The sequence below is a fragment of the Fusarium falciforme genome, chromosome 11, assembly GCF_026873545.1.
Source record: "Fusarium falciforme chromosome 11, complete sequence".
In the NCBI taxonomy this organism is placed as follows: domain Eukaryota; kingdom Fungi; phylum Ascomycota; class Sordariomycetes; order Hypocreales; family Nectriaceae; genus Fusarium; species Fusarium falciforme.
This window is the reverse complement of record NC_070554.1, coordinates 2,067,941-2,091,054: the sequence shown is the minus strand read 5'-3', so window position 1 is coordinate 2,091,054 and position 23,114 is coordinate 2,067,941. Positions and strand designations below refer to the sequence as shown.

Below are 23,114 nucleotides of genomic sequence, written 5' to 3'. Positions count from 1 at the left end.
GTTAGAATTCCAACAGACAAAGCTACCCCTAGCTTAGACGATCATATACGTCCATGACGAGGCAAACTGTCCACATTACTAATCCACTTGATATGGGTCACATTAGTCTGCCCAGTCTTCCTTCGACATGCAACCCTACTTCCAATGTTCACCAAAGCGCAGCTGTTTTTAAGCCTACTCTTAGCTACTGTCCTGTTCACTCAAAGACAAGTCGCATGTCCATAAGGAGAGAAGTGCATCAGCAGCATCGCCATAAAAAGGCGAGCAGATCAATTCATCAAAACTTTTCTCAAAATGCCAATAAACTTTTTCCAAACCCGTCTATGTCCCTTTTTTGTTCCCCATTTTCATCATTCGTTTCGTTTTGCCAGAATTAAATATTAAGTATAAGGTACCGGCTCATAGACCGGTGGGTGTTGAATCAAAAAAGCAAAAGGCAGTACGTGACGCGTTCACATCTTGCGCTTTAGAACAAAGAAGTTGCCGATGAGCAAACCTCTTGCCACGACGAAGGAAATGCCTGCTAGCACGATCATGCCGAGGTAGAAGCAGGCAAGGAGCTGAGAGCCCAGCTTCTCTAGCATCATTCCGCTCAAGGGGATGGCGAGAAGCAGTGCAACAGCGACGCACATATTAGAAGAGCCTGTGACATTGTTAGTGGCATTCTTGGGCCGCGAGTAGAATAGAACTAACCAAAGTATCGTGCGTAATCCTTGGGCTCGCATGTCTTTCCAGTACATACTACAACACGTTAGGCCTAGCACGAGGCATTGCAGAACGGATACAAACATACCTGGGGAAAGAACGTAGAAAGATCCAGAAAAGTACCCCCAAAGTGCGGTAAAGATGTAGAGCAGAGTAGCCGATGAGGTGGCAAAAGGGATGAAGAGTGATGCCATCAGAATGACAATGATCACCATGGTCGTGACCATGGCATTGAAGGGTCCGACCTTGTCGCCGATGAAACCTGTCGAGAAACGGCCAACGCACGAGCAGGCGCCGAGAATCGAAATAAGCATGTAGCCGTCCTCAGTGGAAAAGCCGGCACCTGCGGAGATGGTAGGTAGAAGGCCACCGATGCCATAGACGACAAACTCGACGATGCAGACGCCAAGAGAAGTAAAGACAAACTTTGGGGACTTGAAAGCAGACAAGTCCAGGCCGACACCTCCCTCCTTCTTGCTGGCCGACTGGCCCTCTGTGAGTCGACGGAAGGGGAGGAAGCAGACCACACCAAGTGATGTAAAGCATGCGACAATGAGGGCGACGAGTCTCATGGACCATGCCCAACCAAGGCTCTCAAATGTAGCTCGAAGAGTCATTGGGTAAACGATGGACCCAAGGGACGTGCCCATCACGGCAATACCCATGGCGAGACCCCGGCGACGGATAAAAAGTTTGCCAACGACACTGACTGCAGTGACAGCGCCAATGCTGGTACCAATGCTTCCAAAGACACCAAGGCAGAGCATGAACTGCCAGTAGGTCTTGCACTGAGCCAACAGCAAAAATGTAGCGGTCGAGAAGAAGGCGGCGATGGTGCTAAGGAGCTGAGGGCCATAGCGGTCCAAAATACTGCCAATTTGAAAGTTGAAGATGAGGGAAAGGAACAGATACACTCCATTGATCCATCCGACCTCACTGGTTGAAAAGTCACTCAGTTGGTTGAGGCTCAGATGGGACTGGACTGTTCCAAGAGAGTTCATGAATCCTACACCGTGTTAGTGCCAACCACCATCCACATGCACAAACACTTACCATAGGAGGAAATAAGGAAAAGCATTGCTGCCAAGACACAGAGCCATGCTCCAATGTCCGACTCAATGTCCTTCTTCTTCTCCAACTCCTTTTCAGAGTCAGAGTGCGAGTTGTCAGGCTCGGAGGGGGGAGCAGAAGGCATAGCGCTCTCGAGGTCCACGGTTGGGACCTTGTCGGTGAAGAGCATTGCAGTGGGAGACTGTGGTCGCTCCATCTTTGTTATGAAGGGCTGATTAATGAACAAAGCTCTGAGATTGCTGTGATGTTTGTTGCCAATCTCTAATCCATCACCACGAGCACCCTGTATTTATATCACCTAGACAGATGCCTCTTCTCCCGGGGTCCCACAACATCATGATTTTCACTCCCGGCCGAGAAAGCAATGTCACGACCAAAAAAACAATTAAGCTTGTTGACGATCGTATCAAGACGGATTGTGGTCCACATCTCGAGACTCGGTTGGTTCCTGAGCAGGGAAGAGTTTTGAAGCCCAGTCATGAAAAATCTAATAATGGCCCAAGCTCGTGCGATCGGAGCGGCCAGACCCGCTCCATTGGGCTGGCACGTTGCGAATTGTCTGGTCAGGCGGTAGCACGAACCCGCTGAGGGGAGTCCACCCTGTGGGCCGTGTTGCCAGAAGATGCTCTCTTGTGACTGTCAGAGGCGGAAACTCGATGGTAATAGTATCCACGAGTACGTAGTGACGTCGCTACAAGGGGCCTCGGTGAGCTCACCATGGGCTGCCAGGTACCACGCGGCGCCAGGCACAGGCACCACGGTACATGACGGAGGCGGCGGAGGTTCAAGACCGCCAAGTAAGCCCCTGTCAAGGCCGACGCCACTCCCAGTTGAATCGAATGCCGGCGATCTGGCTTTGGATCGGTGTGTGCCGCAAAGGTTTCTTCAGCCGCAAAGCTACAAGGATCACTCGCCTATGACTGTTTATTTCGTGATGTTTTCTGATGGCTCAGGAACCCTCATATTCACATCATCCACTTGGGACGTACCGTAGGCCCGAGTACCAACGCCACAGACCCATGGTATTGCGCCCCGTGCAGAGTTTTTGCTTAGCTATTTGTAAACGGTCCCCAGCACGCCATCTCCCGGATCCTCGCTTGTCCAACAGATCGTATTTGTGTGACAGTGCAAAACAAGGTCTGAGCATTGACTGGTCTCGTCTCCGAGCACGGAGCCACGCGGCTCAGGATCATGGATCATCGGGATCAATTGAAGAGGTCAAGATCGGAGACTCGGAGTCATTGAATCCATGTTATTTTTCTTTTCGTTCCAGATGAGACAAGGGACACACCGAAATATGCCAAGCTTCGAGCCAAGATTCATGGTCCAATGCCCCTCTTGTAGACCCTGTTGGGTCAGCCCAGTAGGAATTAATTGTTCGCATCCCGCCGGCAATTTGACGGTTGGTTCCTTTTATCCACATCGTGAAAATCTTTTAGATGGTCTCGACTTTGCTGACTCCCGCGTAACTCGGGCAATGCGCCAGGGTCAGATTTGAAACTTGGGTTATGGCTCCTGATCATCTTGTTGCTACACGCATTGGCGGGATGGGCAGACTCTGGCACGTATTTTTGAGTGCAAGCGCTACTCAATGCGAATATTCGCAGTGTTTGCATTGCGGTCACAAAGGGGTAGACGATGCTGAGCTCTCATGGAATCATTGTCACGGGACTGACCATACAATGTCCCAATGCACCTTAGGAGCAACGCGTCAAAGGCGCAAGGCATTGATGTTCTCCCATCTCGTTACATGTGGCGATCGCAAACCTGGTGTATAATGATTATTGACCACTTTAGCCTCTCCCTTTTCCATCAGCTAACCGAAAAGTAGGTGAGAGATTGGGCAGCTTTGACGGCCCAAGATCAGGCCCAGTCTCGGATCTGCGAAAGTATCGCTCTCAAGCGCGTGGTAGTTGAACTTTTGGCCAGATGGTCCTCCCATCCACCCCCTTTTCAAGTTCCTCCCTGCTAGTCACCCAGTGTACCATGACGCTTGATCTATACGTTAGACCATCGACTGGAGCCATCGAAGAATCTTTGGTCTGCTGAAAATACAAAGTCTGCTCGTAGGATAGAACGCAGATTAAATTTATCAAAAGCGTACAACGAGTCGTGCTAGGTCCCGTAGTCCATGTCCCCATAGTACTGCCCGTGTTCGCCGTTCCTATTGCAAATACCGACAGCCCAGGTCAGGGCACATTCAAGTCGGGCTAATATTTTGTGGAGATGTCATGCATGGACTGGCTCCGTAATCAGTGCCATTAATTCGTTGCAGCTGTTCTGTCTTTTTATCAAGATTATCGTTATCAACCAGCTGCCGCAGGGTAGCCAACCATCAGATGAAAGAGCAACAGCAAGCAACCTTTACCAGCACCTAGAAAGTCGAAGTGGTTGAATCTGCAATGGAGTAACTACGAGAAATATGAGTGTGTCTAAAATGGTTTTTTTTTTTTTTTTTTTTTTTTTTCCATAAGAGGCAGAACCCATCCCGAGCAGTAGGTTTTTTTTGCTTTTTGATGCATGTGTGTCTCACACCCCCAGACGATGCAAGAGATTGCACAAACTAGAGAGTCTACAAATACCGACATAAGAAGGTATGTATACATCGAACAAAAACCTCTGGTCTTGATGGGGATGTTAAGTTACGAGTAGAGATCTATCTACACTAGAAAACTTTTGTAAATTTCACATCTTTCGAGTTTACCGCTCGTTATAGGACTGGCTGACTATTTACATGTAGCACATGCAAGGATTGAGTATACATTGTCTTGATAGCGGGCCTTGTTATCACAAAGAAGCGATATATGATTTTATGTGACATGCGGTTCATTGAGTTTCGTGTTATGGCTGAATTTGCAGTGTGTATTTCCCCACCGTCACGTGATGGCGATAAGTGATGAGGATCGAGGGGGGCTAAATTTGCAGTGAAGATTGAGGAGCTTAGGCCCGAGTGTTCTCCCCAGTAGGAGCTGCAAGGGGGCGGAAGCGTCTTAGGCTGTTTCACTGCAAGTTTAGCCCCACTTGATGCTTATGATTACGCAGCAAATTATCCCAACTGCGTCTGTGATTAAGTTCACATTCTATATCTTTTTTCATGCTTGTCACGTTATAGTGTGTAGTAATAAGGATTAAAGGGCTATGAATTTGCAGTCAAAGAACTTCAGTCGCAGTCATAATATACATACCTAGGTAGCTGAGAAGTACTCATGGGTTAGCCTTCTTAATGCGTCCGAGGCCGACCAAAAACAAAATTAAAGGGAGTGTCTCTTGCTTTCACTACTTGCCGAGACATTGAGGACAGATGCTCTGACGGAATGGAACTTAATTAAGCTTCAATAATTTCTGCCTTCGGCACTGTTGTTGTATTCAATTTAATAAGAGAAAAACATGCAAGTCACACAAACAGGTCCAATCAGCATAAAGAAAAGCTATATGACGTCAAATTTAATTTAATTAATTCAAGAATGTAACGTTTGGCTATTGCCTTTCTTTCATGGTCTTCCCTTCTCCAATCGCCACAGGCTCATATACAGCGATCTTACAATCCGTTTCAGATTGCGGCAGACAGAAGTAATTTATCCTTGCCTAATGTAGGTACTCGGCAGCAGAACTACTCGTCCTTGAGACCCAAGTTCCAACCCTCGAGCTCTGCGGTACTGTTTAATGCGGCTAGGTCGACGTAGTGAACCTGGCGCTTGCCTCCTCGGCCAAACTCCTCTCCAGTAATATTCAGCAGCGTCAAAGAAGTCGTTGATGTCTTGGATGCGAGAAGCCCTGGAAATTTCTTGTTGATGAAGTTGAAAATCTCCTGCGGGGTGTAAAAGTCCTCTCCCTTTGACTCGATCTGATTTTTGAAGAATTTGACGTAATCCCTGGAATGCTTCAGGTCAAGTTTAGGCCCAAAGCCACGCAGGGTCAAAGAATGGCCGGGAATGATTCTCTTCGGCGCCAGACTTTCAACAAAGTCAAGTGTAGACAGCCAAGCCTCCGATAGCGCAGGGGAGAGAAGGTCGGCCAACCAAAGGTGAACTGTTTGACTATAGACCGCGTCGCCAGCGATGAGAGTAGAAATCGAAGGAATCCAAAATATTGTCTCGTCTATGGTATCGGCAACAAGGGGGCTGATGAGATGAATTGGGGTGGACTTGTCGCCGGGGAGAGTGAAAAAGGTAAAGTCGTAAGGAGTCGGGATCGCAGGTTTGTTAACGACGGCGTTAGAGCCCAGAATACCCTTCCAGGTGGCGATCTGTGAGAACAAGTTAGTGATAAAAGATAACAAAGGATCGCCGAGCACTGAATCCAACCTTTTGTTCAACCTCGTTCTCAATCAACGCAACTGCCCTGGAGTTGGCATAGAACTTAGTCTCGGGGAACCGAGCGAGGAAAGCAGCGCCGCTAAGGTAATGATCGGGGTGGAAATGAGTCGAGAATGCGGCGACAAGGGGCTTGTCGGTGGTATTGGCCACTCATCCCGCCAAAGCGACGGCCTGCGGAGCTGCAAGTGGTAGATCAACGATCATTGCAGCTTCTGAGCCGGTGACCAGAGATGACACCATATCCAGTGATGGACCTGAATTAATTCAGTTTTCGACACGGAGCTTGGGCTTGCAGGTTGCCGAGACCTCTCACTGTCGTCACCGTTCGCCGGCCGATACGTATCATCACTGCCCGCAACTCGTCTACAGTTCGTTTTATGTACTTGAAGAGGCCTCCCCTTGCGCCCATATAGCATCACGAGCGCCCCTTTCACCTCCGAGTCTCGTACGCCGACCAATTACGCAACTGCCGACCTGCAACCCCGGCGCGCTCTCAGCTCATCGACGGCGCTGCCCAGGACAGTGGCATTGGAGAGCGCGGCGCGGGGGCCTCCAGAGGTATCTCCACGATACAGGAGAGCTTTTGCCATGAATGGTAATTCTTATAATCCCGCTTCCAGTCGGCATCCCTAACACCCCCGCCGGCGCTCTCGCCATCAAGTTTATCCCTGGGCAGGGACGCTAGGCTGCCACCTCGTGCCACCCGCTCCACGTCATGGACAGAGGAGTATAGCACACTCTCATCGCCGCCGGGGTCAGGGCGGCGCTGGAAGATACTCCCGGCGTTGGGCAGGACGAAGCAGCGGTAGTACAGGCCGCGCCATAGCTGGGGACTAGAAGCCCAGGCAGAGAGTTGTTTGGAGACGAGGGAGACGTTGAGGAGCTCCCAGGCGGACAAGTTGGAGAGGATGCGGATGGCGAGCTCGTTGGGGAGCGGAGAGAGAAAGTCGCGCCGAGGCCGGCCGTTAGCTGCTCCCTCGGCAGCTAGGGCACGGTCCGTGGCGGCACGAGACCGTGTTATGCGGCCGGAGCGCGGCTGCTGGTGGAGGCCGCGGTGGTCGAATTCGGTGTCGTTGCCATCAAGCGAGCGGGGCCGGCGCCGCTTGCGTGGTGGCACCATGCCTCAGGTACCTGAGGTAACACAGCCCGAAGATAAAGGTCCCGAGAGACAGTGGCTAACGAGCCAGATTAGGACAGCAAGATGAGAAAGAAATGCCGGACGAGAGGGGGTGACACTGCACGAGGGAAACGTTGAAGCATGCACTTGTTGATTAGGCAGGAAGCGAGCTGACTGACTACGAGGGGGGATTATCGTGAAGATGTGTAGTTTGCTCTTATGCCACAGCCAATCGCGCGACCCCAGCGGCACCGGGTGAGCCCGGCCCCCCATTCGAGGCGAGCCAGGCATCCACGCAGGTCTTGGCCCGGGGCTTAGACGTAATCAATTTATGCGATCGTGCATTGCCGCGCTTGATTGGCTGCTTCGTCACGTCACGGTGGTTACGTCATTTAGACGCGCGCGTGTTTTGAACGCGTCGCCGTCATCCTCGTCTTTCACTTCGTCCTTTCTTATCTTAGTGGTGATTCCTTTCACCAGGACCATCAACCATCGAACACCGACTTTTTCGCATTCTTACTAGCTACGGTTTAATTGCGCGCTGAAAAAAGGTATCTCTCACCACGTCTTTTGTTAACTACCTACGGAATATTCATTAACCACAGATGTAAAATATAGACCCTGATAATGGCTCTGGCGTTTGCGATACTCTAGTAGGGACGAGACACTCGAGTACGCACGCGATGCTCCTTAAGCTGGCGGAAGGAATCACTTCCCACGTACGCCACCCAATCGAGACGATAGAACCATGACGGGGCTTGCAGTTATAACTCTTAGCGGAGGACGTCCAACAGTCTCCTCCGACCATTCACGACCATTCACGACCATTCACGACCAAGAAGAGCTTTATTAGATCCTGTTACGCTTCGCTTTTTACAAAATCCGCCGTCATATTGTTCCTGTGCGAAAGGGCGCTCGACCGCCATTGAAGGTTTGGGCGGACATGGCAATGCGTGGACTTGCGCGCCCTCGACATCGTCGATGGTGAAGGCGGGAACGACAGAAAGATAACAGGCCTGGGGGAGAGGGGGAGAAGGGGAGGGAGGGGGGGAAATTAACATCACTGGCGCGGGTCTCTATCCGGTTGGGTCTAACTGAGTCGTGGACAAGCGACGTCATGGACCTGGAGGATGGCCGCAATGCGAGGGGATGACCCTTGAGGCGCTTTCGGCCAGTTCCTGGGCCGATCAACGTGGGTGCATCGTAGGACAGAACGTGCTGAGGAGAAAGCCACAGGTGAACCAGCAAGAGGGAGGGGTGGCACGGGCATCGCGGGGTCCATTTCAGGCAGAGCGAAGCGCATCTCACGACGGCAGCAAGAGAACAGAGCGCATTTAAGAATCGCCCGTCGCCATGTAGTCGTTGTAGGATCAAGTCTAACGCTCATATTGGACCCCTGGTCCTGCTCCTTACTCGCTTTTAGGAGGTAGAGTCTAAAGACATCGACGCAGCGGACGAAGCCGAACTTGGTAAACCAATGTAAAGACTACCGGCTAATGGAGCAACCGGTAGCCTCACATACGGCCGGCCTCGGCTACATCCATCCGTCCGTCGCCTTGCGTAGGATGAAGACGAACCTGACGCAAGGAGGCCGCTTCTAATGGTTTGATGTGAGGTAAAAAAGAGAATTCCTCGCCCATCTGTGTTTACTATAAGAAACCTACGGGTGCTCGCATCATGTGGTCAAGTCTATGGAGTCCTGAGCAGCCTCAAAGCAGCGTCTTAGATCCGGGTGGAAGTGTTGCTTGCCTTCGACTTCGGCGTATGGGACACCGCGAAGCCCCGACTGCGTAACCTCGGTGCGGCCTAGTCTCGAACGTCCTGAAATTTATTCCGCCCGGGAGGGCTAATCTCATAGGGCCCTCGCTTGTTTCTGTTACGCGTCGCGTGGTGATCTGTTGGGGTCCCTCGCCCAGAAATGCTTATTAATATGCTGATATTCTACCGACACGCCACCACTTTGTGGTCGTGTCGAGCGCTTCGACATCAGCTGGGCAAGCGAAAACACCATGACGGATCAAATTCGATCAAACGCGATCAAGGACAACCCTATTGGAAACAGCCTGGATGGTTTCCGAGCCTCATTCGATTCGGTCTGTGATGACAGAAGCATCGCGCGCTCATTAAAGACCATCAATCAGCTGGCTCAAGATGGTATGGCATTCTGGCCGACTCTGCTAAAAATCCGCTTCTCTGACCAGCAGAATAGACTTGCGGAATCTCATACTCCCCTTTCTTTTCGCTCTCCAGAGCCCTTCAGTCGCTGGCCTGCTGGTTTTGAGGATAAGTGCTGGTACCCTTTGAAACGACCTCCTGAAGCTTATTGTAGCCGTTGCGTCCGACGATTTCGACTTCGACCGTGTTAAACCTCTCCTCAAGGAAGCGCTTGCTGACAAGCCTCAGGACACATTGATCTGGAATCTTGTGTCTACTGCCGCCGTCGAATCCACCCCGCCTCCCTGACCGATATACTTGTTAATCTAATCGCCGTGGAGTCAGAACATGAGTGGCTTTGTAAACTCGTCGGAATTCCGTTAGGATGTGGATCCGGTTCTTAAGTTGGAGCTCGAGCGTCTCTATGTCGGACTTCCTAATTTCTATAAAACCTTCTTTGGAGATGTGCTAGATCTCGATACGGTGTCTGAGATGGTCTTCGGCAGATGTACCGAAGGCGATAATCCACTCTTTAAGGAGGGGTGGAGTGGATGGCCAGTAGGCGCCGAAGAGAGCGACGTGCTGACTTGGTTTGGCCGCTTAATCCCGAAGCTGGAGGCATTCGCCGGCGACCGCATTTCGACTCCGGCGGCTCGACGAAAGCTGTTGGCGCAGCCGAGGACACCACTGGGGGGCTCCACAGGCAAGCGCAGCATGGATATCGGGTTTGTTAATAGCGACATCACATACAACCCTAACTCTAAGGATTCGAGATATCGTTGTTCACACATCCTCGTTGCCGGCGCACTAAAAAGCAACCCGAAGGCCGACAAAGCATTAGTAGCATGGATTGACCTCGTAATGTATGCGAGAGAGGTACTCGCTGCTAAAGACACCTGTCGCTTCGTCCTGGGCTTTACTCTCTGTGGATCTCTTATGAGGGTATGGGAGTTTAACCGGCTCGGGGGGATTGCCTCTGAATAATTCGATATCAATAAGAACGATGGTGGGCTACAATTTGTGACCATAATCCTCGGGTTTCTCTGGATAAACGAAGGCGGGCTTGGATTTGACCCTACCATTATCATATCCGACGGTGAACGCTATATCGAAATCGAACGAGACGGCCAGACATAGCGCCTCATCATTGACGAGGTCATGAAGCATACGCCTTGCATTGCCGGTCGGGCGACAACATATTGGAAGGCCCATCACAAAGAGGACCCGCAGACGCCGCTCGTTATCAAGGACCCGTGGCAGTACATAGACCGAGACGAAGAGGGTATTCTCGTCTAAGAAGTGACTGAGAAAGGCGTAGTTAACGTTGCCCGATACTACCACCACGAGACTGTTCGCGTCAACGGTGCTGATGATGACGTTTGAAACAATGTTTGAAAGGGATTGGCTATCATAAAAGCTACGAATTATTAACCGAGACACCCGATGTTGCCGTCGAGTGCGAGCGCATCCAGTGTTTCCCACCAGGGGCAAAGCAGCAGTGCTGGCGTGAAGCGACCGTCTGGCGAAACTGACGCCGCCCTGCCACCGAGTAAGCGATCCTGTTTAGTAGCTCCAATAAAGGCAAGCGTCGAAGCGCTGCTAAACCGAGTACACCGGCGGGTTATTCTTCGTGACTATGGGAAGCCAGCCTACAAAGCAAGCTCCTGCGTGGCTCTACTTGCCGTGCTAGAAGGCTGCATTAAAGGATATGAGTCATTACATAATGCTGGCCTTCTTCATAGAGATATCTCTATTAATAACCTTATGATTAATGAAGACGATAAGAACCCCTCTAGGCGAGCTTTCCTAATTGACCTTGACCTCGCTATTAAAGCCCAACGAGAAGGCGCCTCGGGAGCAAAAGGGAAGATAGGCATAAGGGCATTCATGGCTATTAGCGCACTTCTAGGCGAGTAGTATTCTTTTATGCACGACCTCGAGTTATTCTTCTGGGTGCTTTTCTAGATATGTATTCACTACGATGGAGTAAACTAGGGAAGGTTTATTCTATAATTCGATAAGTGGAACTACGTGGACATGGAAGAGTTAGCTAAACTGAAGTTGGGCATGGTTGCGAAGGAAGTACTTTTTATAAACACGATAACCGATAGCACCACCCCTTATCATATGCCACTCATTCCATGGTTGAACGTGCTGCGAAAGACCGTGTTCCCTAGGGACAAGCCATTTGAACGTGAGGATGAGAGGCTTTATTATTGAATGAGAGACATTCTACGGCAAGCACGCAGGGACTTGAGGTGACGAGTGTATGCGATGGAGATGGATAAAAGTGGTTGGGATGGATTGGATGGGTGATGAACATTGGCCACTCCAATGGCAAACATCAAATTCGATTAGTGCGGACGCTGTGTGGGATAGGTTGATCAAGTGGCGAGAACGACAAAATCACCCAGCGGTATGCACATCGCTATCATTTCTCAATAGCTAAACCTAGGACAAGGGAATGCACTGTTCGGTTCTCATATCCGGTTCAAGGAAGAGCCCTGAGCCGCCTCATTGGTACTGTCACCAAGAAATCTGCTACCAGGTAAGTGGGCAGTTGATATGCTTGTCGATTGTTGCACATACCCTCCTCCATGCTGCTGTAACGGGTCAGGACACTGTTGCTGTGGCTACGCCAACAGGCACGAAGTGGGACTTGAGGAACAGCAAAACTCGAATCACTGCAGTACTTCCTTTCCTTCCTTCTTTCCTCATCTTGAAAGTAAACAGCATTGGAATAGATAGTTGGAATCCAGTTACTATAAGCCGTTCACAGCTAAGGCCCGCCGAACAAGCTCCTTCGCTTGCCTGGTGCAAGTTTCTCGGCTCCAATCAATCAAAACCCAACTCTCTCAGGACTTCAAGCTCGAGAGTTACCTGGTTATCCTTAGTAAATACCCCAGGTTCTTGACAATTGATCTTACGAACCCGGCCTTGAAGAGGATCTGGAGCTCTCTCGATCTGCTCACGGTTTATCCATTTCGCCTGCACTTTGACGCTAACATTTCTGGGGATTTGTCTCTTCCTCTCATTAATGATCCTAAACGATTTTATAAGTTTGGTATGGCAGTCGGCAGTCGGTAGAAGGTGATCTGTTCGTTCCTTGAAAAGGGTGTACCAGGAGAAAGATAGGTCTGATGAACCGAGGGCTGTATCTTTGACTCCATGTTCGTAGGCGAATGGGTAAAATCCTGCCATTTCCCAGTCAACGATCGCAGCTAGGTCGTACTGAGATTCGCTGTCGTCATGTCTTAACCGTCTCCTCACGAGGATATTTCGTGGCTCGAGATCGTTATGACAGAAGACAACCTTGTTTTGTAGCTCACCAACCGGTCCATGTCCTCGGAGAGGGACTCGAGTACAATGCCACCTTCAGCTTTCAGAAGCCTGCACGCGGCACGCCCCATCGCTCGCTGCGAGGACAGAATGAAGGCACTGCCCCATAGTCTCAGAAAACCCAAGCTTTGGACCACCAACTGCATTCTTCCCATGCTTGAAATACCTAAGCCCGTGGTTGCAGAAAGCGACTAGTCTATCGAAGATACATCCACCACCTCCACCCTCGAGAACCATCTGAGTCGCCGAATCATGCCGCGGACGACACCTTTCACACCATCACCGTTGAAGAGGAGGAGGGCCACAGATGTCCAAGATGACCGAGGCCGGGATGAAGACCGCACACCGCGAGCTCCCGTGCTGCAGCCGCCGTTAAAAAGCGGTCATCAGCGTCGTCTTCGTCGTCGCCAGACAAGGCTTCCGATACTAGTTCTTGGTCCCGTTCGGGCGCATCTTCAGCCCGTTGGCAGCTTTCTTCCCTGTCACTCAGTGCTGAAGGCATTGTAAAAGGTCAGTTGTACGGCGCTGCCGGACGCCATCCAAGATGCGCTGCGCTACATTGGTCGACTCGAACGAGGTCGTGGCATCTTACACCGCGACTCATCATCCCCTTCCGATCCTAACGAGGATCTGGACCTGCAAAGCATGTTACGCGAGTTTGATCTTGAAGGCGATGCCTTCGCAACGAATTTGGAAGCACGTCATCTCCGATCGGAGGAGGTGCACAGCGTTGCCCACAATGCTTGGCGTTGCTATCAAATGGATCAGGACGAGGCTGTTTAGAGTGCCAAAGTCCACAACCCCTTGCTGAGCAAGATCCTTCGAGGACTTGAGCCCGTGTCCTTGCGCACACTTGTCGATTTCACCTTGTGGTCAGTTTTGTTACCTGCGGGACGCGCCTATCTGAATTGGTCGCTTACGATCACTTCCCTCTGAGTAGCACGACGGCTTCTATCATCAAGGAGTATCTCCCCGTGTCCGGTGTGGACAAACGTATCGGCTTTTGCATGTACATTGGAAGTTCTGCTGACGCGAGGGCCCCCAATTCCGCTGCCGCCATCGACGACCTTCGAGCCTCTTTGCCACAGAACAGTATCAACCATCCCTCCTACATTGCTCTCGGCCCCTATCCCGTGTCGGTTAGCTTAGAGACTAAGAGAACTGGGCACGACGACGATAATGCACTGCTCCAGACCGGGGTTTGGCACTCGGCGCAATGGAAACAGCTCCGATTCCTCCTAAGTCAGGCAGCAGGGAGACGTCTTCGGTCCGGGAGCTACCAGGACGGCAGCGATATCACTGGTGCCAATGACACTAGCCGAGAGGCATCGGCTTCCATTGACCGCTACGTGAACGACGCTGTGAGTAAGTTGCAAGCGCTTCATGGGATCCTGATTCAAGGCCACGACTGGATCTATGTCGCTAGCTCCCCCGAGGAGTTTACATCACCGACATCTAATAGGTTGTCTAAAAGAATAGCGCGTCTTCTCATCCTGCCACTAGATCTTTCTGATATGCTAACTCATCCGCCATCTGTGTAGATTCTCTGGCTCCACGAGCAGTTTGGTAGTACTAACTCTGCGCTCGGCATCCATCAGATTGCCGCCTTCTTGGGATACTTGAGGACTTGGTCTGCTGAGACTTACTGGCCATGGTTAAAGGAGGTAAAAATAAAAGTATATATAAATAAGGAGGTTAAGATAGTTATCAAGGCGGGTATTAGGTTAGAAGATAAAAGTAAGGATTTTATAGTTATAATAGAGTATTACTAGCGCATATAAAGTAATTAAGAGGTTAAAAAACTATATAGAGAGTAAAATCTAAGTAATTCTCTATAGAATATCTAAGTGGATTTATTTTAAATAAATAAGGTGGTTAGTTTCTGCGTGTATTAAATATTAGATTTTATATAGGGCGATGATTTTTTATGCTATGCTTTCAGTGGTGTGATTCTTTAAGTGGTGGGGGATAGTAACCTCCACAACCAAAAAGGAACATCAATATAATATAATTACACACGCTTTCCTTTAACAAGTTTTAACCCTCAACTAGGCCCGCAGCGTTTGCTTTTACACTCTCCTCTAAACTAATAAATCCCATCTCGTACGCCTCTTGCAGAAGCTCCTCGGCTCTCTTCATCGGCTCAATGACACTCAGATCTTGTTCATTGTCTGGAAAGTCTTCCCACTGTCTTTGCGGATAATTCTTGCGCAATATCTTGATGATATCGTTGTGGTTGACAGGCCCAGCGATAGCGAAGATGCGTTCGCCTTGTACCGCCGGATTAGCCAATGCAATAATATGCAGACGCGCATCGTCCTGCACGTTGATAAAGTGCTGCGCAGGGGCGCGCTTAAGTGACTCATAGTCCATGTTCCAAAGTGCTTTCACCCATTGTGACGATGTCGGGTACCCCTGGTTGGCGTAGCTGATTATTGGACCAATATTGGCATTAGGCTGGACTATCTGACGGTTAGCAACACTAACATCAATAGCACCACGTCAATGGCAGATTAATACTTGTGTTGACGACTAAGGAGGGCTTATGGTCCTCGACCCATTTCGAGATAGCACGCTCTGCTTCGACTTTGCTGCAAGCATACACAGCAGAATCTTCAGGATTGGGTCCCCAGGCTCGTTCCACAGCTTCGTCGTTGAACATAGCTGCGGTGACGGTGAACCTTCTGCCCGGTTTGGGAAAGGTCACCGCAAAAGACGAGGACGTGTATACAAAGCGCTTCATGAGAGGCTCGTTTGCGGCCGCTTTTAGCGCATTGAGAACACCATTGACTGCTCTAGGCACCACGACGCTAGGGTCAGCAGAGCCTGCCATGTCCTGTGCAACATGGACGAAGCCGGTAGCACCTGCGGCATAGCTACTACTTAACATTCCGGGCCATGAATATTAGGGGGAAGTAATCTCTTACCTCTGGCAGCCTTGTCAAAGGCGCCTTCGGCTGCCATGTCTGGTACCTCGATCAACTCGAAGTTGTTTGGGCCATACTTCGTCTTGAACTATTCTTCCACCCACGCGCTTTTCTGTACGCTCCGAGTCGTCCCGCGCACCTTGTAACCTGCAGCAAGGGCCTGGTCTGCAACGTGGGAGCCAATGAAGTCGCTAACACCGGAGATAACAACGAAACTGCCATACGGAACAGCAGGATATTTGATTCCTGGAATTGTCATGGCAAGGGGTGAAGAAAATGACTGATGGTTGGCGAGGGTCAAGGTTAGCTGAGAGATTAACGGCGGATAAAGCTGACTGCGGTCAAGACGGGGCAAGTTCAATATAAATAGGCGGAGTTACGATTATGTCCGTCACCGATCGAGTGGCTTACAGTGCCTATATGCAAGACCAACTACGACAGTGAATGGGCTAACCGATTTCGATGGCACCCAGTTACGTGCGATGCTAATAGGGCCGAGGTAATGCAGGATTGGGTGGTGAACTCCCCCGCGGACATCTTGCTTTAGCATTCCTCGGTTCTGTCTGCACCGACTTGGCCAAGATGGTAGTCTCGTAGAGTCTCTATCGGGATAGCGATAGACTTGGGACTTGAGTGGCCAGGAGCATTGCTGCACGGCGGCGAGTCTTGCAGAGTGCTGGCCGAGGCAAGGAGTGGCAGGCTGCAAAGCAACTCCTCCGTCGATTGAAGCCAACTTGTCCCTCTTTCAAACGTGGCTGGCGGGGGCCCGGCTCAATGTGGACCGAGTTTGTCCCAAGAAGCCGAGCTCCCAAACAGCTGCTTCGTGGAAGTTCTGATCCCATGTTCCGGGCTGGCCTCAGTTGCTTTAGGTTCAGTCAGGTCAGCGTCATCCCATGCATCCAAGGGGCAAGTTGGGGGCGGGGGGTGTGGAGAAGCAGCCGCCACGAAAACATTGATCACATCAGGAGTCTCGGCGAGTGCGTAAATTTAGCAATTGGTTAACGATGTGTGGGTCCAGGCGAACTGGTCAGCCATTACGTACTAATAGTACATCATATCTGATTCCCTTTTACTCTCTTGTCGGAGAAACCCATAACCGGCTCTGCGCGGCACTTTCGATGCCGTGAGACCTCGCAAGTGCCAGCCTACCGGATATTTTAGCCAATTGATGGTGGGATAACCAACAAGGAAGGTCGCAGCGAGGGTCGCGGCGGGGTACGGCGCCCAAAATTCATGAAATTCAAGCTGAGGTACAGAGTGAATATAGCTTGCCATAGTCATCCCTATCATCCAAAGCTGCAAACAGAAGGTCCAGACCCTCTGTTTGCGTTGGTTTTTTTGGTGCAACCGGGTGGGGCCGGATGCCAGAACCCCCCTGCAGATGACAGTCGTGCCCCGTTTTGGCCTGCGATACCTGGTAGTAGAGTGACATGGCTATGGCTTCCTGCCCCAGACAATCGTCTGCCATATATATGGGCGAATCTCCTCTGAACGAAGCTCGCGCTTTAGCTGACAGGCATAGGCCTTGACCGGGGCTTCGTTCCAGCCCAGTGCTCTCGCCATGCGAAGAAAAGTCCCCTCGGCGTCTTGCTCTGTAGCGAGCCGCAAGCAACTGCCGACCGTCTTGAGCCTCTTGTCCTCGGGCCAATCGCCGATAGGGCACTTTTGTCCTTCAGTTTAGCTCACGTGACCAATAAAGGCACCTTTGTGACAAATAAGAAGCATACGGACCTTTCGAGAGGATACCTTGACGTCGACGAATCCAGCGGCCTCCATAGCCTCCCTCTGAGTGTCGTCCTCCACGACCGTGAAGGGCTTGCCGAGCTTGGCGCCACCTTTGACGAGGACCATGTGCCACTGACCCAGAGCCGTGTTTTGGTGTATGGAGCCGTAGCTGCTCATGATTCTTGGTGATGCCTCGTGACTTTCAACATAGCCCCCGGGCTTCAGGTAACGGTATGCCTGCTTGAAGAGAGCTGTCCAGTCGGTGACACTCCCAGCCAGCCGGCGGAGGTGGATGTAATCGGCGCAGGACTCTCCAAACGTCCACTCTTGATTAAAATCCTCCATTACACTAATGAACGGTCATTCTATATCCGCAGCCCTGTGTGGCAGGAGACTCACAACTGGATGTTGGGCGGACCAAAGCATGGGTAAATGGGTGCAACGTCTGTGCCAATGACTAGTGTCTCTGGGTACTCTTGCGCAAAGTCCCTTGAAAGCCCGTCAACGGATATTTTTCCGGCAAAGATTCTCAGGTAGATGGTGGTACGTACATGGCCCAGATACCTGTGGGCAATTACATCAAGTCAGGGGCTGTTTTGATCGATCACGCTGGCTATCAAGGGTGCGAGGCCCTCGTACCTGTTCCCGTTCCAATGTCGATAGCTACCTGAGTGAACATGTCAGGAACCTTCTTAATAGATGGTGGTAAAGCAAAGCGAACCTCAATATCCTTGTCCAAAGGTGCTCGGTGGAGTTTTCCATCAAGCAAGAGCGAGACAGCGTGATGACGAAGAACGTTTAGTACTTGGCTTTCTCATACGCTACGGAGTATTGAATCCTCACTGAATGTTCATGGTGTCGTACTGTTCACCATCGAGGGCGGCCCCGCTGTCGCTCGTCAGAGAGAGCTCCAAGAAGCATCAGGGCGAGCTTTCCCACCAGTATTAGTTCAGAAAGTGTTAGTCAAGGAACGCGCGGCCACAGCTAGACCTGTCCTGGATGATAGTAGATTCCAAGGCTGCCGTGCGATGCGAGTCATTGTCTTGCTGCTGATGAGAGTCTCGCTGGAGCCGCATCAGCCAGACACCAGGCAGCACCCGAGTTACGGTTCTGACAAACCTCAGCAAGGTGCAGCCAGTGCTGGGCTGGAAGCAGAAAAGTTTCAGACATCACTGCCGAAGAAGGGTCTTGGTTGATGATTTCGCCGTGTGACTGTTGTCCGGAGGGAAACGTGAGGTCATGTCGTCGTGGCCCAGCTTTTAGCCCACACGACAGCCTGCCTCAAGGAAGCCTTGATACGAGAGATGAGTCACGCCGGCCCACAAGCTGATGCACTGTCTTGCCTGTTCAATGCAGGGATGGTAGGGCAGGGCTGGAGTCTCGACTGCCGAGTTAAGGCCTCCGCAAAGCTTGTTGATGTTGTACGAAGTAGCCAATCACCTTTTTTACGGACACGGGACGTACCCACAAATATTGGTGTGTGCACGCTACCTTTCTGCTGTGCATCGTGCGCTCTAACCCCTGAAAGAGCCATTAGATAGTGAGTCCTTTGATGGTATCCTTTGAACTAATTACAGGGGTAGAAATTAAGAGAGGGGCCCATGCGTTTTGAACCTCGCTAACAGGATCACTACCAACAGCCTTCTGCCCCAGAGGGCTCTGTAAGGCGCCCGGGGTAGCTTGATTGGCAGCGAAATGCTGATGAAACTTCAGCCTGGAAAGCCGTAAGCCTGAGTTGGTGATGTGGGGTGAGCAAAGGTGGCCTCGGCGGCTTATAAATCTCTCCTTACATCTCTATCTCCTAACGTTAACCACCTCTCTGCTGAACACATAATCTCCTCACATAGCACCTCTGTAGAAACTCAGTTTTGAGATCGAACCCCGGAGACTAGCCTCGACCGACGCCTTCTCCCAAACCCTCCGCTCCATCACCAGCATCAAGTTCAACCAGCTGGCCAAGCAAAAAGCCGCCTACGAGTCGGCAAAGAGAACTCTCCTGCGCGATGCCGACGGCGAGCCTAGTCCCGAGTGGGCCAAGGTCCTAGTCGAAGGCGCCACCAAGCTGCCCACCACCTCTCCTTTGTCGCAGACTACGGTTGAGAACCTCCAGCGCTTCCTCCTCCAGGCTGAGAACGACCCCTCTGTCTCTGAAGATGCCATCGAGGGCTACGAGCGTACCTTGCGCGACGAGCTGGATGCCCAGTCGGAAAAGCACCGCTTAGCTGAGCTGTACGACAAGCTGGCCAACGAGTGGATCTCGACTGGCGAGAGTGACAGTGTTCCACGTGCGGAGAGCCAGGAACAGCGAGCGCTCTGGGAAGGGTACGTTTTCCAGGCCAAGAAGACAGATGCGGATGCCACCAAGACGTACCTTAGCAGTCTCTTCCAGTCAGGAACGCCTAACAACATCGGCAAAGCCTATGAGAATCTCGTCAAAACAATCAAGTCTTCCCAGGAGACCTAGGACGCCGAAGCTCACTTTGACGAAGATTCCGTCCAGCAGTGTATCCAGGGGCTCCTAAGGCCCGACCCCTTGAACTACCAGAAGCGCGCGACTCTCAATGACTTGCTTGGTAATAAGGTGGTGCTGCGCGAGATGGCTGATGTACTTAACATGCGCATGAGGACGCGGGCCTTATGGGGGTGGGACGAAGATTGCATCGTCCAGCTAAGACGTCACCTTAACGGCCGCTACCGCTTCTTCTAGGACGAGGATCTCCTCTAAGCTCTATTCCTATATCATATCAGCAGGAAATAGGGCGTTAAGCTGCGCCGGGCAGCCGAAGCCCTTTGCAAGCAGCGTGGGGTAGTTAAGCCGGTCTTTGCTCCTCTGGGCAAGGAGGAAGCCCGGTGCTACACTTTGAGATGGTCTTGAAAATGGATGGTGGTAGTGGTTGGCACAGAGGAGAAGAGGCAGCCGAGAGGGAAGGGCACTTCTGCTCATCCAAGTTGTTTCTTTCTCCGCCTGGCGGCCGATGACAGCCTAATTGCCTTCGGATGATGCTACACCGACGACCAAGGCCTCGTTAACAACACTCCGTTCACCGAAAACAAGATCTAATAAGCCGGATGATTCGTGGCTCGTGAGCTGTTTCGCCACGCGACGAATGATAGCCACCCATCTTAGCAATTTAACTTTATTCACCTGTGGGTCGAGGTTAGTCCTTCTCAGTGTGACAGTCTGTCTATGGATGTGGACCGTTGACGAGCCGGGGTCTTGGATAAAAGCAGATTGAACGGATTGTGGAGAGCGTGGAGAACCCCGAAAGTATGTTGTCCCCCTGTTCTGGTTCAATTCGGCGGACCCAGTCTCGTTACCCCTTTCACAACGTGCTGAGTGAATCATGTTTCCGGTCCCTAGCTCTATTCAGGCTAAATGGGCCATCCAATTGCTGCTTTTGCGCCTTTATATTTAAGCAGGCATCCTCGCAAAGTCCGGTGATCACCCCCGCATGATCTGTCTTGCCAGGGTGAACCTGGAATAAGGCCAATGGTGCGTATCACTTGGGAAAGAATAAGCGCGTGAGAGATGGCTCTTGAGCCAGCCTCTACGTCGCAGGGTTGATTCCGGTGGGAAAAATAGACAAGGCAAGGGGATGAAGAGAAAACCAGTCTTAGAGTCGAAGTGTCAGAAATTCAGAACCGACATTACCGCCCATTAAATATCGTCTGATAAGTTAATCAAATACGTGGCCAACTCCAATCAGCGGCAGAAAAACCGACACAACCTCGAATACTCGGGTTACTCTAAGGCTATCATCTTCAAAGTCTCAAGCCTTTCCTGAAATTCAGGCAAGCCTTACACTAAGGCTTGAGAATTAGGCCATTAACATCAAGATTCTAAGGAGCATAGTTTTTAGATCTCCCGGCTGCAATGCGAGCATCGCCGGTCGGATCAACCCGTAAAACACGCGCATTCCCTCCAATAGATATGCTAAGCGCCATGCCGACGGAGTCCTGCGGGACGACTGTCGGTCCAACAACACCCCGAGCTAAACGAGTATCCCAGGGACCGGATCTTCTTGGCATTCCTTCAGAGAGTTGTCTGATTCAAAAATCAGCTCTCATTCCGCAGCGAGCTGCAGAGTTGCCACTTTTCCTTTCTTCTTTTCTAAGCCCCCCGATTCCCGTACAGTCGCCACCATGTCTCTACAGTCCGAAAAGAGCCTCCCAGACCTGACCCGGCTACCCTCCTTCCCTTCCAAGCCTCGGATCTTTATCCTCTCCGACATCGAGAACGAGCCCGACGACCAGCAATCCCTCGTGCGATACCTTCTGTACTCGAATGAATTCGATACCCGTGGCATCTGCGCTGTCACATCAGCATGGCTGCCTACACGCACTGCCCCAGAATCGATGCGCAAAATCATCGGGGCCTACGGGCATGTTGTCGACAATCTTAACAAGCACGTCCATCCGGATGCGCAGTACCCGACCGAGGAGTATCTTCAACAGCTCGTCTCATCGGGTGCACAGGTAAGCCGTTTCTTATATTCGACCTTGTTCGGTCAAACTGATCCCTAGAGGTATACGGCAAAGAAGCAATGAATTTGCCGCTTAGCCGAGGAGCACAGAACCTAGTTGATAGACTGGAAGAGTCTCCAGATCCCCTATGGGTGATTAGCTGGGGCGGAACAAACGTCCTCGCCGAAGCGCTGCATCATATTCGCAAGACTAGACCCCCTGAGATCGAGGCCGCCCTGCACTCGCGTCTTCGGGCCTACACAATCTCGGATCAAGACGACACTGGAGATTGGATCCGCGTTACATTCCCAAATGTTTTCTACATCGGCTCCATCCATGGCTTCGGGTGCTTCGACATGTCGGCCTGGCAGGGCATTTCGCATCCCATTTCTCGCGGCGACCTGTCCAAGGTGTCTCCAGAATGGCTGAAGGCTCAGATCCAGAAGGGCCCTCTGGGCGCGGTATATCCGACGTCTATGCACATCATGGAAGGCGATACGCCCACGTTTTTATATCTCATCTAGAATGGCCTGGGTAGTCCGGATCACCCTAGCTTTGGCAGCTGGGGTGGTCGTTATAGTGCTGTCAATGTGGGCAGTGCTCGCTACGCCGATGTCGTCGATACTATTATTGACGTCGACCGTACAAGGCGTACTGATAACAAAGCAACCATATGCCGCTGGCGCGACCATTACCAGAACGACTTCGTTACTCGCATGCGCTGGACGTTGACGCCTGATTTCTGGGCAGCCAGCCACCCTCCCGTTCCGATTGTGAATGGCCACCGTGGCCCAGCCTTTATGAGACAGGCCGTCAAGTCGGGCGACACCATCATTCTTAACGCCAGCGACTCGTATGATCCTGATTATCCTGGAGATGATTCCCAGCTGGAATTTCAGTGGTATCAGTACCTGGAGCCGACCCTGAACCACCCTATCGGTGCCGAGGCAGTGCCGCGATGTGTCATTGAACCTTCTTCAGAGGCGGGTGGAAAGCTCGAGAAGAACGACTGTGGCTTCCAAGATGTGACGTTTGGTCCTGTGGTCAAGGTTACGATTCCTGACAGCAAAAAGCCGGGATTTTTCAATTTCCCGGCCCAGCATTGGCTTCCGTATACGGGTCTTGATGGAATGTCATATCATATCATCTTGCAGGTCTCTAATAAGAATGCAGAGTTCCCTGTACGGAGGTATATCAGAGTCATTCTTGATGCTGGCATTTCTTGAGAAGTTTGACAGTAGATGGGCCAGGGTGTAGAAAAGAATGAATATTGTTGACACATCCCTTTGAGCAATA

At 51.3% G+C, this 23,114-nt stretch overlaps 4 protein-coding genes and 2 pseudogenes across 6 annotated transcripts, besides 2 other annotated features; 2 read left to right on the top strand and 4 right to left on the bottom strand.

Moving 5' to 3' along the window:
- Window positions 1–452: 452 nt before the first annotated feature.
- NCS54_01362400 (MFS domain-containing protein) lies at window positions 453–2,026 on the bottom strand (the record flags this gene model as incomplete). Its single annotated transcript, XM_053158805.1, has 4 exons — window positions 1,759–2,026; window positions 794–1,711; window positions 694–741; window positions 453–643 (listed from the first exon to the last, which is right to left on the bottom strand). Exons 1-4 carry the CDS (start codon window positions 1,970–1,972, stop codon window positions 453–455), a joined length of 1,371 nt encoding a protein of 456 aa, XP_053014780.1. The 5' UTR covers window positions 1,973–2,026.
- A 3,360-nt stretch (window positions 2,027–5,386) lies between these two features.
- On the bottom strand, window positions 5,387–7,212 carry NCS54_01362300 (Hypothetical protein; the record flags this gene model as incomplete). The annotated part of the gene is made up of 3 exons (XM_053158804.1): window positions 5,387–6,022; window positions 6,081–6,171; window positions 6,614–7,212. 3 exons carry the CDS (start codon window positions 7,210–7,212, stop codon window positions 5,387–5,389), a joined length of 1,326 nt encoding a protein of 441 aa, XP_053014779.1.
- Window positions 7,213–9,200: 1,988 nt separating this feature from the next.
- On the top strand, window positions 9,201–9,672 carry NCS54_01362200 (annotated as a pseudogene). Its single transcript has 2 exons — window positions 9,201–9,363; window positions 9,539–9,672.
- Window positions 9,201–9,672: a sequence feature.
- Window positions 9,673–14,739: 5,067 nt separating this feature from the next.
- NCS54_01362100 (Aldehyde reductase) lies at window positions 14,740–15,888 on the bottom strand (the record flags this gene model as incomplete). The annotated part of the gene is made up of 4 exons (XM_053158803.1): window positions 14,740–15,164; window positions 15,223–15,567; window positions 15,630–15,717; window positions 15,769–15,888. The coding sequence occupies 4 exons, from the start codon at window positions 15,886–15,888 to the stop codon at window positions 14,740–14,742; spliced, it is 978 nt and encodes a 325-aa protein (XP_053014778.1).
- A 1,175-nt stretch (window positions 15,889–17,063) lies between these two features.
- NCS54_01362000 lies at window positions 17,064–18,241 on the bottom strand (annotated as a pseudogene). Its single transcript has 6 exons — window positions 18,219–18,241; window positions 17,994–18,163; window positions 17,906–17,918; window positions 17,754–17,843; window positions 17,361–17,703; window positions 17,064–17,291 (listed from the first exon to the last, which is right to left on the bottom strand).
- Window positions 17,064–18,241: a sequence feature.
- Window positions 18,242–21,497: 3,256 nt separating this feature from the next.
- On the top strand, window positions 21,498–23,044 carry NCS54_01361900 (Hypothetical protein; the record flags this gene model as incomplete). Its single annotated transcript, XM_053158802.1, has 3 exons — window positions 21,498–21,830; window positions 21,881–22,279; window positions 22,343–23,044. The coding sequence occupies 3 exons, from the start codon at window positions 21,498–21,500 to the stop codon at window positions 23,042–23,044; spliced, it is 1,434 nt and encodes a 477-aa protein (XP_053014777.1).
- Window positions 23,045–23,114: the final 70 nt, after the last annotated feature.